Source organism: Vicugna pacos, chromosome 26 (assembly GCF_048564905.1).
Source record: "Vicugna pacos chromosome 26, VicPac4, whole genome shotgun sequence".
NCBI classification, from domain to species: Eukaryota; Metazoa; Chordata; class Mammalia; order Artiodactyla; family Camelidae; genus Vicugna; species Vicugna pacos.
Window position 1 is genome coordinate 29,424,775 of NC_133012.1, and position 21,037 is coordinate 29,445,811.

A 21,037-nucleotide genomic window follows, 5' to 3' on the forward strand; every position below is an offset into this window, starting at 1 on the left:
ATAAAGACTGATGGCAGGAGCGTGGCAATTTCTGTGTAGGTCTTTGCTGTGGCAGTCGTAACCAGCAGCACATGGATACGGCTGGCCTCTTGGCCCACCCCTCTGGAATAACACGATTTCAAGTCCAGCTGCCTTCCCTGTTCAGATCAGCCTCTGTGCTAGCCCCCCGGGATGAGGAACTGTCCTCTGAAGCAGCTCAGATAGCCCTGGTTGCTAGAAAATTCTATGTGGTGCCCTTTAAAACTAACTTTGCCATAGCAAAATCTCACTAAGTTGAGCCTTCAGACAGAGATGGCACACTTGATCTTTGTTAACAGAGACCCTACACCAGCAAATTGTCAGCACTCTCAGCCAGTAAAGGCCATTCAGGCTAATGTTAGTGGCTTCCTCCAAGGAGGGCTCAGTACACGGAAGTTTCCTTAACCACGTCCTTCTAGATCCAGAGACGGGCTCTTAAGTGTAGGGGTTGTATTTTGGTGACACTGGGTTGTGAAAGGTGCACCTCTTATGAACTTTAACGATAGCATTAGTTAATTTTATAAAACTCATAAATGAGTGTATGACTAAGGTCACATTCCTAGAACTCCTGAGAAGCCCTCAGAATTCCAGAATGCCTGAAGCTCACCTGCCCCCTCCCCTTGCCATAGGTACTGTGCTTTGGGTTGCTGGCCTTCCCTGCTGTCTTCTAGAAATAATGCAAAATGTTGTTTAAGTATTCTGGAATTTAGTTTTTTTATTTAGTCAGCCTGGCCTTCTTATTCCAGATAAGATGGCCTGGATGTGCAAGGGGTTACAGTTTAACTTGCAAAGAAAATGTTCAAAGCACAGGAATGCGGATATGCAGATGTTTCGAAAGGCAGCCAGTGGTCTGGGCACAGCCCCCCCACCCCCACCCCGCTCTCTTTGGGAGAATCAAGGGATCCGTGTTATTTATTGAAGTGTTCTGAGTTGGGTTTCCACGCTTTGTTTGCAGTGATCTGGAAGGGCCTGTGTTTGGATCCTGGCTTTGTTTTGTAACCTCTACTTCATGGTTTTTGACTTGTATCAATGTTTTTTCTTGCAGTGGGTTTATTTTGACAGTAGCCTGTGGGCCCTGGGGTACAGGTTCATCCTGTGTTGGTAGTACCTGCCACAGCCATTGCCATGTGGACACTCAGGATTTCCATTCCCGAAGCCTCCCCAGCCCAGAAGGCCAAGCATATTTGACCTGCTTTGAAAAGGTGTGTATACATACATTTTAAACATTCTTCTACATTCCCATGAAGAAGGAGGGCTTTAATTTCACCGGGTTGGGTGTTCTGTGGTTTTACATACGTTTGTAATCTTTGTGCCCAGTATGTCGAGAGATATTTGGGGTCCTGGTGAGTGTCTGTGTTTATCTTATGAGCCTTGTGACTCACTGAGAATGGAAGGTGGGGACTCCTGGGCTTCTTGCCACAGTCTTGCTTTCCAGGTGACATTTAAAATTTGATTTATCCCACTCAGCTCCTTGGCCCCTCCCAGGCCCTAACCCTAGCCCCGTAACCACTGCGTCTGTCCTTGGGGCTCCTGCAGGCCTCTCCCAAAGACAAACTCAGAGCCTCTTCTGTTTCAAGTTTTGCTGCTAATCACTTCTGGAAAAACCCAGAAGGGACATTTGATATTTTTTTTTCAGCGTCGTAAAGTTACAAAGTGTAAGAGAATGTTTATAGATGCCTACAGTTCTGGATTCTTTTTATAAAGTGTATTTTTAAATTCCTCAGTTAATACATACTTGGTGTGAAAACATAAGCAATGCTGAAATACACGGAATAAAAAGCTTCTCTGTAGATGTTAATTTGATAGATGCTAACAAACTGATGCTTTCCAGAAGCAGTGTGCCATTCACTGCCACCCACAGCCTGTGAAGAGTTCCCGGCACAGCTCCTGATGCGGAACATCTCTGCAAACGTTTCCCACCTTGATAGGTGGGAAAATGGCAGTTTACGCTCATTTGTGTTTCTCCGATTACAATGGAGTTGACTGTCTTTCAGTATTTTATTGTTTGGCCCCTTTCTGAGACAGGAAGTAAAAGCCATCCTGTACTGGGAATGTATGAGGTGCCTTTTGGTGAGAGGTAAGAGTCTGCTTCAGGGCGGGTCCTCCTCCAGCCCTGGCTGGGGTTCACCGTGACTGTGGCAGAACTGATCTCCTGCAGAGAAAGTGACAATTACCTGTCAGAGTCCCTTCTATTGCCTGTAAGCTACACCAGGTGGAGGGGGCACATGTCTCATCATCCATCAACGGTCAGGCTCCCAGGATGGAGAGACCAGCATGGTCCAGGCGGGTTCCAAGGTGGCCTGGTCCGCTGTGCTCTCAGGCCTTGGGCTCCTAACTGGACACTTTCAAAGCTCCCATCCCTCGTCCCTCTGCCCCGCACGGCTGAACAGGGTCCCTGCACCCACCTGGGCCGAGCTCAGGCTGCCCCCAGAGGCCACCGCCTGCTGTCCATTCCTGGGCTTAACTGCACCCTGCCTCCGCAGGTCCGTGCGCTCGGCGCCTCCGCCTTTGGGGTCCAGAACGCCAGCCGCACAGGCAACCACCGGAGGCCCGCTGGCGGGCGCCAGCAGCACCCAGAGCCCTGGCTCAGCAGCAGCGCTGGGCGCGCGGGCGGGAACTGGAACCGCCCCCAGCCCCGCCCCCCGCGCCGCGAGCCGGGGACATTGGGCTGTGCGCACGCGCACTGCCCCCCATCGGCGTCTGGCGGCTGTCGCCATGGTGACCGGAGCCCGGCCGCCCCGCCCCCCCAGGGACCTGGCCTCGCTGGACCGCGGGGTGAGGGGTGAGGGGGTCAGCTTGGGGTGGGGGCGCGCTCGAAGTGAGTGGGGAATCCCGCGGTGAGGGGGGACAGCTGAGGGGTGAGGGGCCTCTCGGAGTGAAAGTGACCGGGCCGAGGGGTGAGGGGTCCGGCCCCGGGTGAGGTGCGCTGGGACTTGGGGACACCCCTAGGTGAGGGGGTCAGCTCGGGTTGGGGGGCTGCGCTCGGAGTGAAGGGGACCTGGCTGAGGGGTGTGGGTGACCCCGGGTGAGAGGTGAGGGGACCATCTCGGGACGGTGGGAGGACCTGGGGTGAGGCGGGAGGAGTCAGCTTGGGGTTCGGCAAGCAAGGTTAGGGCCTAGAGGGGCGGGGCGTGGGGGCGGGGACCTTGCTGGGGGAGGCGGAGCCTCGTCCTTGGGGTCCGGCCGGGAGCGGGCCTGAGGGGGAGGGGGGAAGCAGTGACGGGGGTGGCCGCAAGCCGGGGGAGTGGGCTGGGGGTGTGGCCTGGCCGCCCGGCGGGTGGTGGGTCCGGCTGGGTGCCGGGACCCGGTCGGCGGCGGGTTGGGTGTTGGGGTTGGGGACCTGGCCGCGGCGGGGGCGGGGGCCGAGTCTGGGGGGGGGTGGGCCTGCCCCACAGCCCGGCCCAGCCTGGCCCCGCCCGGCCCCACTCGCCGCGTCCGGTGCTGCAGGAGCCGCAGCCCCAGCGTCCGCGCGGGGCGGCCGAGGAGGGGCGCGCACGGACGCGCGGACGCCGGAGCCCGCCCCGAGCATGTGGAAGCTGGGCCGGAGCCGGGTGCTCCTGGACGAGCCCCCCGAAGAGGAGGACGGCCTGCGGGGGGGGCCGCCGCCTGCCGCCGCCTCCGCTGCCGCCGCGGTGCAGGTGAGGGGTCGCAGGTGGGGGCGCGCAGGTCGGGGAGCCGGCAGGTGAGGCCTGGGCTGCGCAGGTGGAGAGGCGCACAGGTAGGGGTGCGCAGGTGAGGCCAGGGCCGCGCAGCCAGTGAGGACCCTGAGGCCGGTCGGGGGGCTGCAGCAGTGGTTCGTGGTGCCCCCCACATTAGTAGTCACTGAACCCTGCGTCCTCGCTGTTCCCTACACGCCGGTTCGGGAAGGCGGGTGCAGCCCGGGAGGGGGAGGGCGACGGTCGCCCCCCGGAGCTCTTCCGAGTGGCCCTCAGGCCTCGGCCTTCCTGCGTGGGTGGACCCGCCCGTCTAGTGGAGGCCGCCCGAACCCTGGGCACCGGCTCCGCGCCGGCGACTGGGCCGGAATAACGGGCGAGGCCCGGGCCTTGGGAGCTGGTGGGCCTGCCCGGAGATCAAGCGCTTTTGGCGACCACAGCAGCGTGCGAAGTGGGCTGCGTACTTGTTTGGATAACAAACAAATCTTAACCTTTGTGTGAACCTTTGGTTGGAGGAAGAAGGCAAATGTCCTTTATACAGCAAATCCAAAGACACTGGCCTTACTGGTTCAGAGATATGCCTGGAATGTTTAGAATTTTTTAATTAAAAAGGATCCAGGTGGATCCTGTATGCGTTACTTGCGCTGCCCCCACCCCTCTTCCTAGTGCAGCATTCCTTTCCATGTGTATTGAATTTAGGTCAGAAATTCAGCTTTTTATTTTTCAAAGGACGATGGTCATAAAATTTCTTTTTTGTTAGACGTTTGTAAACTCTCTTGCTGTTAAACCTGTTATGGAAGTTAGGGGTGATCTGTGTCTTTCTTCTCAGGACTTTTAAATAGTTCACAAGGTTCTTTCTTTCCCAGTTGGCGCTAAGTAACTTCCCTTGCGACTGAAGTTGTTTCATCTTGATAGATACTTTTTGTAGGATTTAAATGCCCTTGATTAAGCATTTCAATATGATCTCTATCTGAAATGTCCTTCAGAAACCACTGTTTTCTAGTATCAGTGCTCGCCTTACTTCTTATTTTTTAAATCTCATAATTTTATGGTTACTCTAAACAGCAACTCTTTTAAAGATAATGTTGAGAACTTACGTGCGGTTTAAATGTGGTTACAGAGTTATTTAATTTTGTTAATGACAATTGGTCAAAAATGAGCAATATTGTTTTTTCTGAATGAACTCTTACAAACTTTAAATTGATTCTTTCTATGTTCTGCTTTCTTTTTCCTAATGAATCCTAAACCTCTTTTTCCCCCCTCTCAGATTTCTAGCAGGGAGCAGTGGGAAGGATAGGAGATTGAACATCCATGTATATCCCAAGATTCAACCATATTAACATTTTTTTCCCTGATCTTCAAGTTTACAGAACTATAAGCTATACTTTCTTTTTTCTCTGTATTTCTTGTGTATATTTTAGTTGACTTTATGTTTTTAGGTACCCAACAAAATTAAGTAGAAAATACAGAGAGTTCCCATATACCCTCTGTTCCCGCACACGCACAGCCCCCTCCACCCCACGGCCACCCCGCCTTCCCCTCGCGCTATCAACATCCCGTTTGTTATAATCAGTGAACCTCCATGGACACATCATTTTCACCTGGAGTCCATAGTTTACATCAGGGTTCCCTCTCGGTGTTGTACATTCTGTGGACAAGCATATAATGACATGAATTCACCATTACAGTGTCATATAGCATAGTTTCACTGCCCTAAAAATCCTGTGCTCTGCCTATTCATTCCCCCCAACCCCCAAAACCTTGATCTGTTTACTGTCTTTATAGTTTTGTCTTCTCCAGAATGTCAGAGCTGGTGTGGGGGAAGAGGATAGCTCAAGTGTTAGAGCACACGCTTAACATGCACCAGGTCCTGGGTTCAATCCTCAGTACTTCTAAAGAATAAATGAATAAATAAACCTCATCACCCCCCCCCAAGAAATAGAACTTAAAAAAAAAAAGGAAAATATATATAAAAAAGCAAGCAGAATGTCATAGAGTTGGAGTCACACAGTATGTTTATTAGCTTCTCTTATGGATTGAGCAGTATGCATTTAAGTTTCCTCTGTGTCTTTTTGTGGTTTGATAGTTCATTTCTTTTTAACACTGAATAATATTCCACTATCTGGATGTACCAGTTTATTCGTTCACCTACAGAAGGGCACCTTAGTTGCTCCCAAGTTTTGGCACCACAAATAAAGCTGCTGTAAAACATTGTGTGCAGGGTTTTGTGTAGACATTAGTTTTTAACTCACTTGGATAAATACCAAGGAGAGTGCTTCCTGGAGCACAGGGGGTAGGAGTATGTTTAGTTTTGTGAGAAAGCAGACTGTCTCCAAAGTGGCTGTGCCATTGTGGGTGCCCACCAGTAGTGCATGAGAGTTCCTGTTGCTTCCTGCCCTGGCTAGCACTTCGCGTTGTCAGTGTCCAGATGCTGGGCACCACATAGGGATGTAGTGGTGTCTCACTGTTTAATTTGCATTTCCCTGATGACCTATGATGAGAATCTTTTTATTTTGCTTGTTTGCCATCTGTATATCTTAATTGGTGCGCTGTGTGGACTTTCTGCCCCACTTTTTAAGTGGGTTGCTTTTCTCCTTACTGTTGGGTTTTAAGAGTCCTTTGTGCATTTTGGATTACGGTCCTTTATCAGGTATGTCTTTACCAAATATTTTCTCTTCTGTGGCTTGTCTCTTCATTCTCTTAAGGTTATGTTTCACAGAGCAGTTTTTAATTTTGATGAAGTTCCCAGTCATCAGTGATTTCTCTTATGGGTCGTGTGTTCGGTAGTGCTGTCTCTGACATCATCATCACACCCAGAGCCATCTGGATTTTATCCTGTTATCTTCTAGGCGTGAGATTTGACTGCAGTTTTTATGTTATTTTATTAATGGTATCTGTAGTTTAATGTGTTGAAAGGACTTTAATATAGAAAAACAGACTTTTTGTGACAGGTTAGTCATACTCTAAATTTAGTTCATTTCATCAGGAAGATTGATCTTTATCCCAAAACCAGCTTCTCTTAAAATTAAATTTTAAAATTCATGACAAGTCTACCATAAGACTTCTACTTACAAAACTTTAAAGTCGAAAGAGGTAGGAATTAATACATGAGAAGGATTTAGTGTATTTGTTAAATTCAGTGTCTCATCAGAAAGTTCTCATTCTGTTTCATTTTCAGTCTTTTGCGCCCCCCCCATCAGTCAGCCAGTTCATGTTAAACATATGGGCTGGGAGTACAATTTGCCTTACTGTAGAAAGGCATGTAGTTTGTATTCACATCTGCTCTGTTCAGCTTACTTGAAAATTAGGTCAAATGGCTGTAATCTGTGTGTTTTTTTTAAGAAAAGAAAAAGTAGTTTAATGTTAGGTTCTAATAAGTGTGAAACGTGAAGCATTCAATCATTGCTTGTATTTAAGAAGCACTGTTACTACAATAGTTCAGTATTGTGGAAAATGAGTTTCCCTGAGCTGCGCTTAGCTGATTGGCCTTTTTTGTCAAGAATACACATCCATTTCGTATGACAGTGTGACAGCGAGGTTTTAAAGGGTGAATCATGTGTCGTAATCATTTAACAAGGGGAGACTTAAACATTTAAATGAGTCTAATATTTATTTAAAAAACAAATCTGCTCTGCATATGGTAAAAGATTTCTGGATAGTAAATGTTAGGTCATCTTCCTTTTTCCAGTGGGAAGAATTGTTACATTTTTTGTGTGGCCATCCATGAAACATTTGTGCGTATACATAAATGTGTGTTTGAGTCATACATTTGCTTTCCCACTACAAACATTTTTCTGCACTTTGAATTGTTCTCTCAATAAATAGAATGTGTCTATCATGAAGCACTTCCTGTCTCAGCACTGCAGCTGAAAAAAAATCATGTTTAAGGCTGTGTATTATTAAATGCCAAAATTTGTCTAACTGGGCCTCTTCTGATGGATTTTGAGGTCCTGAGTCTGGTTTAGGCACTGCCGGCAGTTCTGGGGGGAGCTGCAGGAGGAGGGTGCCCGCTGGCCAGGCTGGTGCATCGTGTGTGTGTGTGTGTGTGTGTGTGTGTGTGTGTGTGTGTGTGTGTGTGTGTGTATGTATGTTTCAGTGTTGTGGGCTATTTCCTGGTGTGGAGATACAGATTTTTAAACCCTAGACTTCTACCGATGGCCTTTAGGAGGTTATTTCTAGTCTCTTTGTATTACAAACATGAGCATAAATCGCTTCACTTATCTGTGGATAAATGTTCAGAAGGGGAGCTGCAGAGGCCAAGGGGACAGACATTTATAGTTTCAACAGATGTCTCTCAGTTGCCCTTCTAGCTGGAAAAGTAGATTGTTTTATCCAAATTGTTCTAAACACACATAAAAGTTTTCCAATAACTGAATTGAGTATCTTTTTTTAAACTGATGTTTAAATAACTTAAAATGCATTTCCTCAGTTGTCTCAGCCCTGTTCCAGCTCCCAGGAGCTGTGTTTAGCTACTGGTTGCTGAGTTGGACAGCACAGTTCCAGACTCTCCCCCACAGACTCAGCTCAGCTCCTTCAGGGTTTGTGGATTCTCTCCGTGCCTGGGCCGTGGAAGCTCTGTAGGAATCAGTGAGGCAGTTCCCAGGGGTCCCCGGTTCTCCGCAACTTCCTAGCACAGTGAGGATCTGAGGATGGAAATGACTAGGGTCAGTGTCTCTCTCAGGCCCTCGCACGCTGCTCTGTGTGGTGTTTACCTGTGAATGCTTGTATTCAGCATTTAGATTGAAATTGTTATTCCTCAGAGTTCAAAATCCTAACTCATATGATTCACTTTTACTGATTTGTTACTAGATCTTAAGGTCGTGTGACTTAGAATATTCTTTAAAAATTGCTACGTATTATTACACTTGTGTTAGACTCTGGGTTTCAGTATGTGTATCGAACTGAATTTGAAGGTCACCAAACAGAGTGTAGCTCACCTGTCCTCCTCGTCTCGCCCAGACCTTCCCGAGGTGGGTGCTCTTTCCCTGGGGTGAGGCTGGCGGTGCTGACTCTGCTTTAATGAGGTTGTCTGCTGGGAAGGATGCCTGACTTTGCCTTACGTCTGGGCTTGGGGAGTGAGGTGGGTGTGCAGGGGTAAGAAGCCCTCGCTTTGGGACTGAGAGCCAAAGCCTGAAGCTCAAGAGGGCGTCTGTCCATTACTTCTGAGTGAGCCAAGATCCAGGGACAGCCGCTTGAGTCCTGTGCACCTTGCCTTGTTCCCTGCTCCCGGGTCGCACGTTGAGTGAGCTCTTGTCTGACTGGGTGCCGTGGATCGTCTGATAAACCGAAGTGTCTGCCCTTGAGTCTGCAGAATCTGAAGAGAAGAGGGATCCAGCAGGCAGAGCGGAAGACAGGGTTCTCACCGGAGACCCTGGAGGCCCTGGGCCAAGGCGGAGGAAGTGTCCCTAGGAACTCCTTCTCTTTCCTTGATGATAATAAATATGTGTTAAAGAAAGAAAACTATGGCTCAGCTTTATAATCTTACAGACGGGAGTACGATATTCTGTACAAAATGTACACTATTGAAACTAAGTGTCAGATACTGACCTGTTGTTGGGTTTGAAAGGGCCTTGCATCCCTTGAGGCTACAACATACAGCAGATGGAAGTCTTTATTTGGTAGAGGTGTTTCTTAAAATAAGTGACGGTTTGGAGGTGGGATTCCGGCTCCCGCCGCCTGCCAGGCACTGTGGTGAGTGCTTCCTGTGTTGTCGCAGAGCCTGGCGGCAGCCCAGAGGGACAGGTGCAGTGGATCCTCGGTAGTCGTGGATTCCATCCTTGCACAGTTACGAGTAACCCCCTAACCAGTGGTTGTGGTGCTCGCAGCCTCTCAGAGACGTCTGCAGAGCAGAGAGCATTCTGAGTCCCACACACGTTCCCAGCCAAGGGTGACAGGCGAAACCCTGACTTCTCACTCCAGCTCTCGCGCTGTAAATAGGTGTCCTCTCTGCAGTCGAGTGCCATGTGTTCCAAAGTTCTGTTCTTTTTTATTGGTGATTTTGCTGGTTTAATACCTCCAGGCTCAGTGCTGAAGTGCCGTCTGGTGTCCTGACTGCTGGAGGATGGGGCTGTGTCTCAGGGAGGAAATGGGTGTCCGGGAGGCTTCGTGCAGGGCGTGTGGGCCATGGGTCCAACGTTAATGGCTGGAGAGCATGTGCTAAATGAGCGCTTGTCCAGAAGCACGCTTACAAGGTCACGTGTTGAATGACTGATGAAGGTGCTGCGGCCAGAGGCCGGCAGGGGGCCGACTGGAGTCCCCCCCCCCCCCCAAGAGCGCTGACTCAGCGCTTGCTGATGTGTTGTTCACGGTGACCGTTATCTACGTACTCAAGTAACAGTCGTCAGCTGTATTTTGCAGTTGAGGAACTCAGGAAGTTGAAAGCTTGTGTAAGTTACGTCGCTCCTAACAGGGATCTGAATCCAGGTTTCTCTGAGTTCATATTTTTTGCTACACTCTTTCTCTTACCTTACAGGTCATTATAAATTTGGGATAACATTTGTCTTCATTTTCCAAATATTCATATTTTATATTAAAAAATACTAGGGCTTCAACAATTAATGCTTTAAAGAGCATTGATAAAATTGTGTTTTGGCTCAAATTTCAGTATAAAAAACATCATCGTATGCTTTTACTTTTTGCTGTGTTTAAGTTTTATAATAGTATGTTTGCAGAAGTCTTGCTGTGGGAAGTGGATGGTTCTATGGAGAATTAGTGTTTGAAAAGCATGGGAGCATGGTGAGACAGGAACTGTTGGACATCCGCCTGCCTTTCCTCCATACACCTCCTTTTCACTTAATTACTTGAGGAGGAGCAGGTAGAATGTCAGCTGGTTCTTGAGGAATGAGAGTGAGAAAAGGAGGAGATGGCAGCGGACTGGGAGCAGAAGACCCACGGCAGGTCTGGGGTGGAGGATGAGCCAGCTGGACGGACACAGGGGGTTTATACGGGGAGAACTGGGAGGCCGCATGAAGGAGTTGGACCTCACCTCTTAGAAGAATTTTGAAGGCTTTGGAGTGAGGGCTTTCTGCTCTTTTACAAGGAATCCGTGTCTGAGGAGGTGGGATTAGGGGCAAGATGCAGATAAAACAGGATTCTAGTGTAAGGGTTCAGATGGGAGATAAAAGCCTGGATTCTGGATTGATTAGGAGCCAAGAAAAACGGGAAGAGGTGAGCTTGCCAAGGCCGGTGGAAGGGAGCTGGTGCCTTTGGAGGAGAGGGTCAAGGCTGAAGGGCAGCTGGAGTGACCGGGACAAAGGTGTCACCTGTGGCAGCAGCTGGGGAGCCAAGGGCTTCGGTGGCAGGACGCTGAGTCGGTTGTAGCCAGGTCGACATTGAGACCACGTCTGGCATCAGATCGAAGGGCTTCGCAGCTGTTGTGCTGGGGGGAGAAACTGAAATGCTCATCATTTGTGTGTAAAAAATTACAAGAACCTGGCTCTCCATTTCAGAACTTACTGGTCAGCTGATGGGTGAGCTGGGACGGGGGAAAGGGGGTGGGCAGCATGGTGCCAGGAGGCTGTCCCTGATTGTGTGACGTTAGATGACTTAGTTACTCCCTCTCCAGAATCCCTGATTTAAGTTTAGGTTTAGGGCAGGAATGGGCATGCTTACTGTCAAGGGGTGGGTGGGCCGCACGGTCTTCGTCACAACCGCCCAACTTGCAGCTGTCTGTGCCGCGGCGAGGACACCTGTAAGTGAGCAAGTGTGGCTGCATTCCAGTAAAACTCTACTCACACAAGTGGGGCTGGGCCGTCACTTGCTGACCCCTAGTGTAGACTAGGGGACCTCTGAAGTCTCTTCTGACGCTAAGGTGGCTTTAGTCATTGGAGGTCTGACGTGGAAGGTGTTAGGATTTAGGGCACAAGTAGGAAGTCTTAATTGCTGCACCTGGAAGTAAATGGCAGCCCTAGAGCTCATTGTACTCTTCCTGGGCTTACATTTTATTAATTAACAAGTGTGCCTTTGTGTAGCTTGGCGTGCTGTCACATAAACTGGTTGTCTTGTTTGGTCCTTTCTCTCACTCCACGATGAAACGAGTGATGCTTTTATGGTCAGGAGAAGACGCTGAGAACAGCGTGTGCCCATAGGCACCGTCTTAACCCTAACAGAGCACAGAGGTGAGAAGGAACGGGGAGACCTTTTTTGTAGACAGTGAGAACTCTGTGTAACGGTGTTCATCATCTTAGTTCTGCAGAGCCTGGGGGCTGTAAGGTACCCTTCTGAGAAAGACTGCTGGTTTCCCCTCAATGTCAAGTGTTCATTGGCTGCACAGCTCCCCAGCCGTCACTGCAATTCCCAGCATCCTTTGCATGAGCAGTGGCTCTGGATCCAAGAGCTGGTCAGTTACGTATGAGAGGAGGCCGTGTGTGCACCTCCCGGATGTGTCCTTCTTTATGCGTGGGTTTGTGGTTTTGGTGGGCCGTCTTCTGCCCCATGGAGGAGAGCAGAATCCAGAGGTGTGCTGTGCTGTGCTGTGCTGTGCTGTGCTGCAGGAGCAAATTTTATTATAGCCCAGAGGCTTTATTACACAATTCTCCCCAGTGGCCCACTGTTAGTCATGTACCAGTTACTTCATTCTACCTCTTCTGTATCAGTTACTTAAACTTTCAAATAATTCTTGGTGTGATTTAGTGTTTCCTTGTAACTGTTTACATCTCTTTTTAGATCTTTGCCGAGTATTTGGCTATAGCTAATACTAAGCTTGTTCACTGAAGATGAATAATAGTTTTTTTTAAATAAAAAGTTGTTTTATAGTGATGGTGTTTTAAAAAATAAATGGGGAAGTTTGGCCCCATGGTATGATTACAGACATTTTGTTTGATGCGGCAAGAAAGTATGCTAAGAAATGTTACAGGGAAAAGACTGTGTATGACCATAATTAAGAGAGATGATAACCGACACCTTTCCACTTTTGTCATAAAGATGTATATCCCCGTGTTGGTTTTTTCTTTCCCTGATACCAAGCAGTTCTCCAGTTCCCCGACACCAACTGGGTGTCCTTCAAGTCAGTTCAGTTCTGACACTAACTACCTAAAGTTAGCACAGACCTGCAAGTTAAGGGCTGGGTCTCACAGGACTTCAGGGCTCAGCCACAAACGGAGTGCCCAGGCAGACTTGAGAGCAGTGATGCCAGCACAGTGGTGGAAAACAAGCCCCAGACCTGCACCCCCACAGACACTGACTCAACAACACACGGTCCAAAAAGCCTTTATGACTCCAGCAACCAGTTAAGCAGTTGCAGTTAAGCCAGGCGAGCATGAATCCAGGAACATCTGTGTTGAAACAGGCATGGAAAGCTGCTTCATTTCACTCACAATGGCCACCCCCACAAGTGACACACCTCAGTGCACCTGGTGGTAGGCGCCAAACTCGGGCCTTGTCCTTCCAGAGGGAGACAGCAGCGTGGAGCACGTGCCCAGTGTTCTGGCTGTCTGCGAAGCTGCTCGAGGGACTGGTTTCTCTCTCACCTGACTGGCCCACTGGGTATGCTGGGGGCCACTGAGGACAGACGAGAGCCCAGCTGCTGGCTGCAGAGCCAGAGAACCTGGGGGACAGACAGATGGCAGAGGGAGGAAGAAGAAACTGGAAAACTCTCTAATGCACAAGCTTAGAGAAGACACTCCCAGAGAAGATTTGAGAGGCTCCCAGAGCCTCTAGCCAGGCTGATGGGTGAAGGTCTTTCCCCGTATGAAGCCAGTCTGTAAAGACTGGTAGAAGGGGCTGTTTTTTTCAAATTCCCAAATCCTAGCAAAAAATAATGAGCATATGAAGAAACAGGGAAATAAGGTCCAATCACAGGAACAAAATAAATATCCAGAAACTACCCCTATAGAAGCTGAAATCTGAGTTTCCTAGGAATTCAAAATAATTGCCTTAGACTCAAAAAACTGTAAGAGAACATAGAGAACTAACTACAGTCTTGAAAATGATGCATGAACAAAATGTGAATATCAACAAAGTACAAAAAAGAACTGAACAAATTCTGGAGCTGAAGAATTCAATAACTAAATTGAAAAATTCTCCAGAGAGGTTCAACTACAGAACCAACCAAGTGAAAGAATCAGTGAATTTGGAGACAAGTCACTTGAAATTATTGAGTTGGGAGCAGAAAGAACAAAGAATAACAAAGCATGTAGAAAGCATAAGAGACTTGTGGGCTGTGAATAAGTGGACTGACATATGCAGTACGAGAGAACTAGAAGGAGAAAAGGGCAGAGAGCGTGTTTGAGGAAACAACAGCACAACACTTCCCAAATCTGAGGAAGGAAATGAACATTAAAATTTAAGAAGCTCAAAGAGGCCCAAACCAAGACACATTATAACAAAACTGTCAAAAGGCAAAGGCAGAGAGAGAATCTTGAAAGCAGCGAGAAAAAAGCGAGTTGTCTCATACAAGGGAGCTCCCATAAGATCTTCAGTGGGCATTTTGGGTGTAACATTACAGGCTGGGAGGGAGTGGGATGCTATAGTCAAAGTGCTGACAGAAAAAAAAGAAAAAGCCAACCAAGAAAACTGTATCTGGCAAAATTGTCCTTCAAAAATGAAGGAGAAATAAAAGCTCCTAAAGAAACAAAAGCTGAGGGATTTTATTGCCACTAGACTTTGCTTTACCAGAAATACTAAAGGGAGTCCCTTCAGGTTGAAATGAAAGGATGCTAGGTATAACATGAAAACATGTGAAAGCATAAAGCTCTTTGGTAAAGGTAAATATATAGACAGATACAAGATTCTGTAACACTGTAATAGTGGTACATAAGTCACTTTTAGTTTTGGTATAGAAGTTAAAAGCATAAGTAACTAACAACTATAAATTATTAAAAGATGTAATTTGTGACATTGATAACATAAATGGAGGGGAGATGTACAGGAGCAGAGTTTCTGTATGTGATGAAGTTAAATTGTTATCAGTTTGGAATAGATCATTGTAACTGTAGAATGTATTATGTAACCCCCCACAAAGAAAACACCTACAGTAGCTACACAAAGGAAAATGAGAACAGAGTCGCGGCGCGGCACCGCAGAAAACCAGTGACACACAGAGGGAGGAAGCAAGAGCAGATAGAAAGAGGAGCAAACTGTAAGAGAGGCAAGAAACAATCTACAACATGGAAATAATAAGTGCTTGCCTGTTGGTAATGACTTCAGTGTAAATGGATTAAACCCAATTAAAAGACATAGAGTAACTGAATAGATTTTTTTTCAAGTATGGCAGTATGTCAGACAAATAAGTCAAACTGTCAGAAGAGACAGAGAAAATCATAATATAACTGTATGTATATTACATATATAATATACGTATGTGTTACAGATATGTATAAAATCAGGGCTTCCAAATATATGAAGCAAACATTGGCAGAATTGAAGACAGAAATAGCAACATAATAATGTAGGAAGCTTGCATACTCCACTTCCAGTAGTGAATAGAACAACCAGACAGAAGATCTGTAAGGAAACAGTAGACATGAGTAACACTCTGGACCAAACAGACCCAACTGGACTGTACAGAGCATTTCACCTAACGACAGCAGAATACACACTCTTCTCAGGTCTACAGAGAACATTCTCCAAGAGAGATGACATGTGAGGCCATAAGACAAGCCTTAACAAATTTAAGAAGACTGAAATCACACCAGAGATCTTTCTGAACCACAGTGGAATGAAACTGGAAACCAGTGGTTAAAGGAAAACTGGGAAAGTCACAGACATGTGAAATTAACACACCACCGAATGACCAATGGGCTAAAGAAAAATCACAAGACAGAAAATACCTTGAGACAAATGAAAACAAAAACACAAGATACCAGAATTTATGGGATGTGGCAAAACAGTATGAAGAGGGAGTTTATAGTGGCAGATGCCTATGTTAAAAATTAGACCTCAAGTCAACAACCTGTATTTACACTTTAAGGAACTAGAAAAAGAACAAACTAAACTCAAACTTAGCAGAAGGAAGGAAATCATAAAGATTAGAGCAGAGATTAATGATTAAAGAGTAGAAAAATATTAAAAAATTATTCAAACTAAGAGTTGATTTTTTGAAAAGATTAACAAAATTGACAGACCCTCAGAGGGAAAAAACCCAAAATCAGAAATGAAAGATGTGATATTATAACTAATGTCAGAAATAAAAGTGATAAAAGACTGCTACGAACAACTAGAAGATATGGATGAATTCCTAGAAACATACAACCAACCAAGACTTAACATGAAGAAATAAAAACCTGAACGACATATAACTAGTAATGAGTTTGAATCAGTAATCGGCAACCTCCCAACAAAGGGAAACCTTAGACCAGATGGTGTCCCTGGAAAATTCTATCAAACGTCTGAAGAAGAATTAACAGCAATACTTCTTGAGCTCTTCCAAAAACTGAAGAGGAAGGAACAATCCCAAACTGGTTTTATGAGGCCAGCATTACTCGAATAGCAAAATCAGAAAAAGATACTATGAGAAAAGTATAGAATATCTCATGAATACTGATACAAAAATCCTCAACAAAATAGTAGCAAGCCAGATTCAGCAACACGTTAAAAGGGCGATGCACTAGGACCAAGCGGGGTTGAGTCCTAGAGTGCAAGGAGGGCACTTGAAACATTTGAAAATCATTGTGTAACACACGACGTTAACTCAGTGAAGGAGAAAAACCACATAATCATCTCAGCTGAGGCAGAAAAAGCGTTTCACCAGATTCAGCACCTTATCATGACAAAGCATTCAACTAATTATAAATCGAGGGCACTATCACAACATAATTAAGACCATATGTGGAAAGGCTACAGCTAACGTCCTACTCAGTGGTGAGATACCGAAAGCGTCTTCTCTAAGGTCAGTAATAGTGTGCGGATGCCCATTCTTAACCACTCCCGTTCCATGTAGTGCTGGAAGTCCTAGTCTGAGAAGTTAAGCAAGAAAGAGACATAAAAGGCATCTGAATTGGAAAGGAAGAAGTAAAATTACCTCTGTTTGAAAATGAAATGATCTTATACATAGAAAACTTAAAGATTCCACAAAAACCTGTTACAACCAGTAAGCAAATTTGAAAAGTTGCTGGATATAAAGTCAGTTGTATTTCTATATAGTACAGTGAAAATTCCAAAAAGGAGATTAAGAAAAAAAAATCCCATTTACAGTAGCATCATAAAGAATGAAAAACTTAGGAATATATCTAACCATGGGGACAAAGAAGCTGTAATGCTGAAACTAGAAAACATTGCTGAAAGGAATTAAAGAAGACAAGGGTAAGTAGAGAGACATCCTGTGATCGTGGAGTGGAAGACTGAACATTGTTTAAGTGTCCACTCTGCCCAGAGTGAGCTGCAGGTTCACTGCGTCCCAACCAAATCCAATGGCTGTTTTTGCAGAAATAGAAAAATCTATTTTGAGATGGACATGAAGTCAATCCTAAAGAACTATGACTAGCCAAAATACTTTCTGAATAGGCCCCAATTTTTTCTTGGAAGACAAAGCTGGAAACCTCACACTTCCTGACCTCAGAACATTACAGACTATAGTAACATAAACATTATGCTACTGGCACACAGACAGACATACAGACCTGTGGAACAGACTAGAGAGCCCAGAAATAAACCCTCACTTGTGTGGTCAGAGAACCCTGGACAAGAGTGAGGAAAACACACAGTGGGGAACGAACAGTCTCTTCAGCAAATGGAGTTCAGGAAACTGGCCGCCCAGGTTCAGAAGAGTGAAGCTGGATCCTGGTACTACACCACATACGGAAGGTGACTCAAAGTGAATTAGAGACCTAAACGTAAGGCCTGAAACTAGAAGACTCCCAGAAGAAGACGTAGGTAAAATGTTCTTCATGTTAGTCTTGGAAATGATTTCTTGGATATGCCACCAAAAACACAGGCAACAAAAGCAAAAATTGACAAGTTCATGGCCTACATGAAACTTAAAAACTTCTGTGCAGCAAAGGAGACAGTCAGCAGTAAAAAGGCAGCCTGTGGAGTATTAGCAAACCATATGTCTGATAAGGGGTTAACATCCAGAATATGTGATGAACTTCAACTCAACACCAAAAACAAAAACAAAACAACCCCCCCCAAAACAAGCAAAAAAAAACCTTATTAAAAAAATGGGTAAAGAACTTAAGGATACATTTCTCAAAAAAAAAAAATATGCAAGTTGCCTGTATTTTACTTGCTTGGAAATGCAAATCAAAACCGTAGTATCACCTCACACACAGGATGGCCACTGTCAGAAAAACAGAAAATAACAAGGGTTGGCAAGGATGTGGAGAAATTGGAACCCTGTGCACTGTTGGTGTGGATGTAAAATGGTGCAGCTGTTGTGGAAAACAGGATAGAGATTCTGAAAAAGTTTTAAAAATAGAATTACCATATGATTCAGTAATCCTGTTTCTATCTTTCTACCTGTCTATCAACCAATCCATCCATCCATCTGTATCTCACAATGGCCAGAAACTTGAAACAGCTGTAATACCTATCAAAGCATGAATGGATAAAGAAAATGTGCTGTATACACACATTGCTGGAGCAGCAGTGTTTAGCCTCTGAAGAGAGGGGAGTGTTCCAATACTGATGAGCCCTGGGGACACTGTGCTAAGTGGAAGAAGCCCGCCACACAGAGACGGGCACTGCACGATTCCACTTACATGAGGTATTGAAACAATCAGAGTCTCAGACACAGAAACTAGAGCTGGGTGCCAGGGGCTAGGGAGGTCAGGGAAAGGGGGCGTGCTGCTCAGGGGGTGGGAGTCTCAGTTTTGCAAGATGGAAGAGCTCTACGTTCTGTTGTAGAACAACATGATGTAGTCAGTACTGTACTTGCTACAGACTGAAGGTCCCTATCTTCCTCCAGATTCGTATGTTGGAACCTAGTCCCCAAGGCAGTGGGGTTAGGAGGAGGGGCCTGTGGGAGGTGATCAGGTCATGAGGGTGGGGCCTCATGAATGGGATTAGTGCCCTTAGAAATGAAGCACCAGGGAGCTCCCTTGCCCCTCCTGCCATCTGAGGACACAGGGAAAATGCTGTCTGTGACCCAGGAAGGGGCCTAGTCACACACTGGATCTGCAGGCCTCTTCATCTTGGATGTCCAGCCTCCAGAGCTGTGAGAAATTTCTGTTGTTTATAAGGTAACTGGTCTGTTGTGTATGGCATATCCCAAACTGAGACAGCGCTATATACTTAGAAATGGTTAAGATGGTCAATTTATTTATTTATTTTTTAACCAAAATAAAAAAGTGGGTGCCCAGGCTGCCCATGCTTCAGTCCAGCTGATTGCAAGTCGGGTTCCATGTTCTCACATCAGGTTCCATAACTCACTAGGACAGCTTACAGAAATGCAAGAAGGCACTTTATCTAGGATTACTGGTTTATCAGAAAGGATGAAACTCAGGAACAGCCCATTGGAAGAGATGCAGGGAGCCCGGTGCGTGGGGAGGGGCACCGAGCTTCCTTGACCTCCCAGCAGGTGAGTGCCAGCACCAACCTGGAGGCTCCCAGACCCTGCTACTTAGGGGATTTTACGCCCCCCCCCCCCCCCCCCCGCTGCCTGCGCAGGGCAGATTAGATTAAATCCCTGTCCACTGGTCACTGAACTCAGTTTTAGTCTTTCCATCCCAGAGGTCGGGGCGGGGCAGGGGAGGCACTGAAAGTTCTAACTGTAGGGGTTGGCTTTTCTGGTGACCAGCCCCCATCCTGAAGCTCTCTAGCCCCCTCAGACCCCTATGCGTCATCTCATTAGCATACAAAAGACTAAATTCCAGGCCTTTGGAAGCTTTGTGCCAGGAAATGGACACAGACCAACTATTTTTTACTGTACCAAACCCTCAATATTTGGTTTGCTATAAATGTGTGTGGATTTCAAATTAGACTTTTAATTAAATATGTAAGTGTTTTATTTAAAACTTATAAAAAGGATAAAATCTCAGTTTTTCTCTGTGTTTTTCCTCTTGCTTTTATGCTTAGAAAGGCATTTCCTTCCTTGAGATCAGATTCTTCTAGTCCCTTTATGGCTTCACTTAAAAGGAACAACTCTTTCATCTGTGTGGAATTCATTTTTCTGCCTGTTATGAAAATAAGTATTTAAGTTTTTTCCTCTCAAAATGGATAACCATTTGTCCTAAATCTGTTCTTTTTAATCATTGTTCTTTTGCCCTCTTTGTCATGTCACTCTTAGTAAGATCGCTGTGTGTTAGGGTTGCTGGGTTTTCCATTCTGTTCCCTTGAATTCTGCTGTACATTCTTGTTCCCCTTCCACAGCCCTGCTTACTGAAGTTTTATATTTAATAACTGGTGGCACCCATTGTCTTTCATTAGACTTTTAGAAATGTCTTCCTTTTCCTGTTTACTTTCTGTGTGTCTGTGTCTTACTGAGCTAGATTATTATCTTTTCTGTTTTTAATACAACCTTATTTTTTAGAGCAGTTTCAGGTTTGTTGCCAGAGAATAGGTTCTTTCCTCATGCAGGAAAGAATTCAAGAGTGAGGCATAGTAAAGTGAAAGCAAGTTTATTTAGAGAGATGCACACTCCATGGACAGAGTGTGGTCCATTGCACTCAGAAGGGAGAGTGGCTCAGGAGACACACAGTCCATAGGCAAAATGTGGGCCATCTCTAAAGGCGAGAGGGAGAGAGGCCGAGAGGTGTGGGGGTGTTTAGGTTAAAGTAAAAGTAGATACACACTCCACAGAGTGCGGGCCATCTCAAAAGGCAAGAAAGAGAGCGACCACGAGGGGTGAAGTTGTTGGGTTTATGGGCTGAGTAATTTCATGTGCTAACAAGTAGGAGGATTATTCCAACTCTTTTGGGGAAGGGGTGGGGATTTCCAGGAATTGGGCCCCCCCACCCGCTTTTTGACCTTTTATGGTCAGCCTGGGAACTGTCATGGTGCCTGTGGGTGTGCCATGAGGCTCAAGGTCTACTGGAAGAGGAAGCTTCCACCACCCTGGTTCTAACCAGTTTGTCCTGTCCTCAGCTGCTGTGTCATTCCTTCAGTGATTGTGCCCTGACCCTTCCCTCCTGTCTCAGGTTCACAGCAAAATTGAGGATAAGGCACAGAGATTTCCCACATACCCCCTGCGTCCACCCATGCACAGCCTTCCCAACTATCAGCATCCCCACCAGATGGTACATCGTTACAACTGGTGAGCCTCTGTTGACACATTATAATCACCCAGAGTCCATGGCTTACATTGGGGTTCACGCTTGGTGGTGTACATTCAGTGGGTTTGGACAAGTGTATCATGACACGTACCCACCATTATAGTGTCGTACAGAGCAGTTTCACTGCCCTAAATACGCTCTGTTCTCTGCCTGTTTCTCTCTCTCCCCTCAACCCCTGACAACCACTGGTCTTTTTTCTGTCTTCTTGGTTTCACCTTT

The 21,037-nt window shown here is 46.2% G+C and overlaps 1 protein-coding gene and 1 long non-coding RNA gene across 2 annotated transcripts in view; one reads left to right on the forward strand and one right to left on the reverse strand.

Annotated features, from left to right (window-relative positions):
- Positions 1-1,696: 1,696 nt before the first annotated feature.
- Positions 1,697-2,583, reverse strand: LOC140689385 (uncharacterized). Its single transcript, XR_012064312.1, has 2 exons — positions 2,424-2,583; positions 1,697-2,170 (listed from the first exon to the last, which is right to left on the reverse strand). It is a non-coding gene; the product is annotated as an uncharacterized lncRNA (long non-coding RNA).
- A 187-nt stretch (positions 2,584-2,770) lies between these two features.
- TDRP (testis development related protein) overlaps positions 2,771-21,037 on the forward strand; it is a 37,771-nt gene continuing 19,504 nt past the window's right edge. The window contains exons 1-2 of the mRNA XM_072950593.1: positions 2,771-2,800; positions 3,466-3,656. Coding sequence (XP_072806694.1) covers positions 3,546-3,656 — 111 coding nt within the window. The 5' untranslated portion in view covers positions 2,771-2,800; positions 3,466-3,545. The remainder of the gene's footprint in view (positions 2,801-3,465; positions 3,657-21,037) is intronic.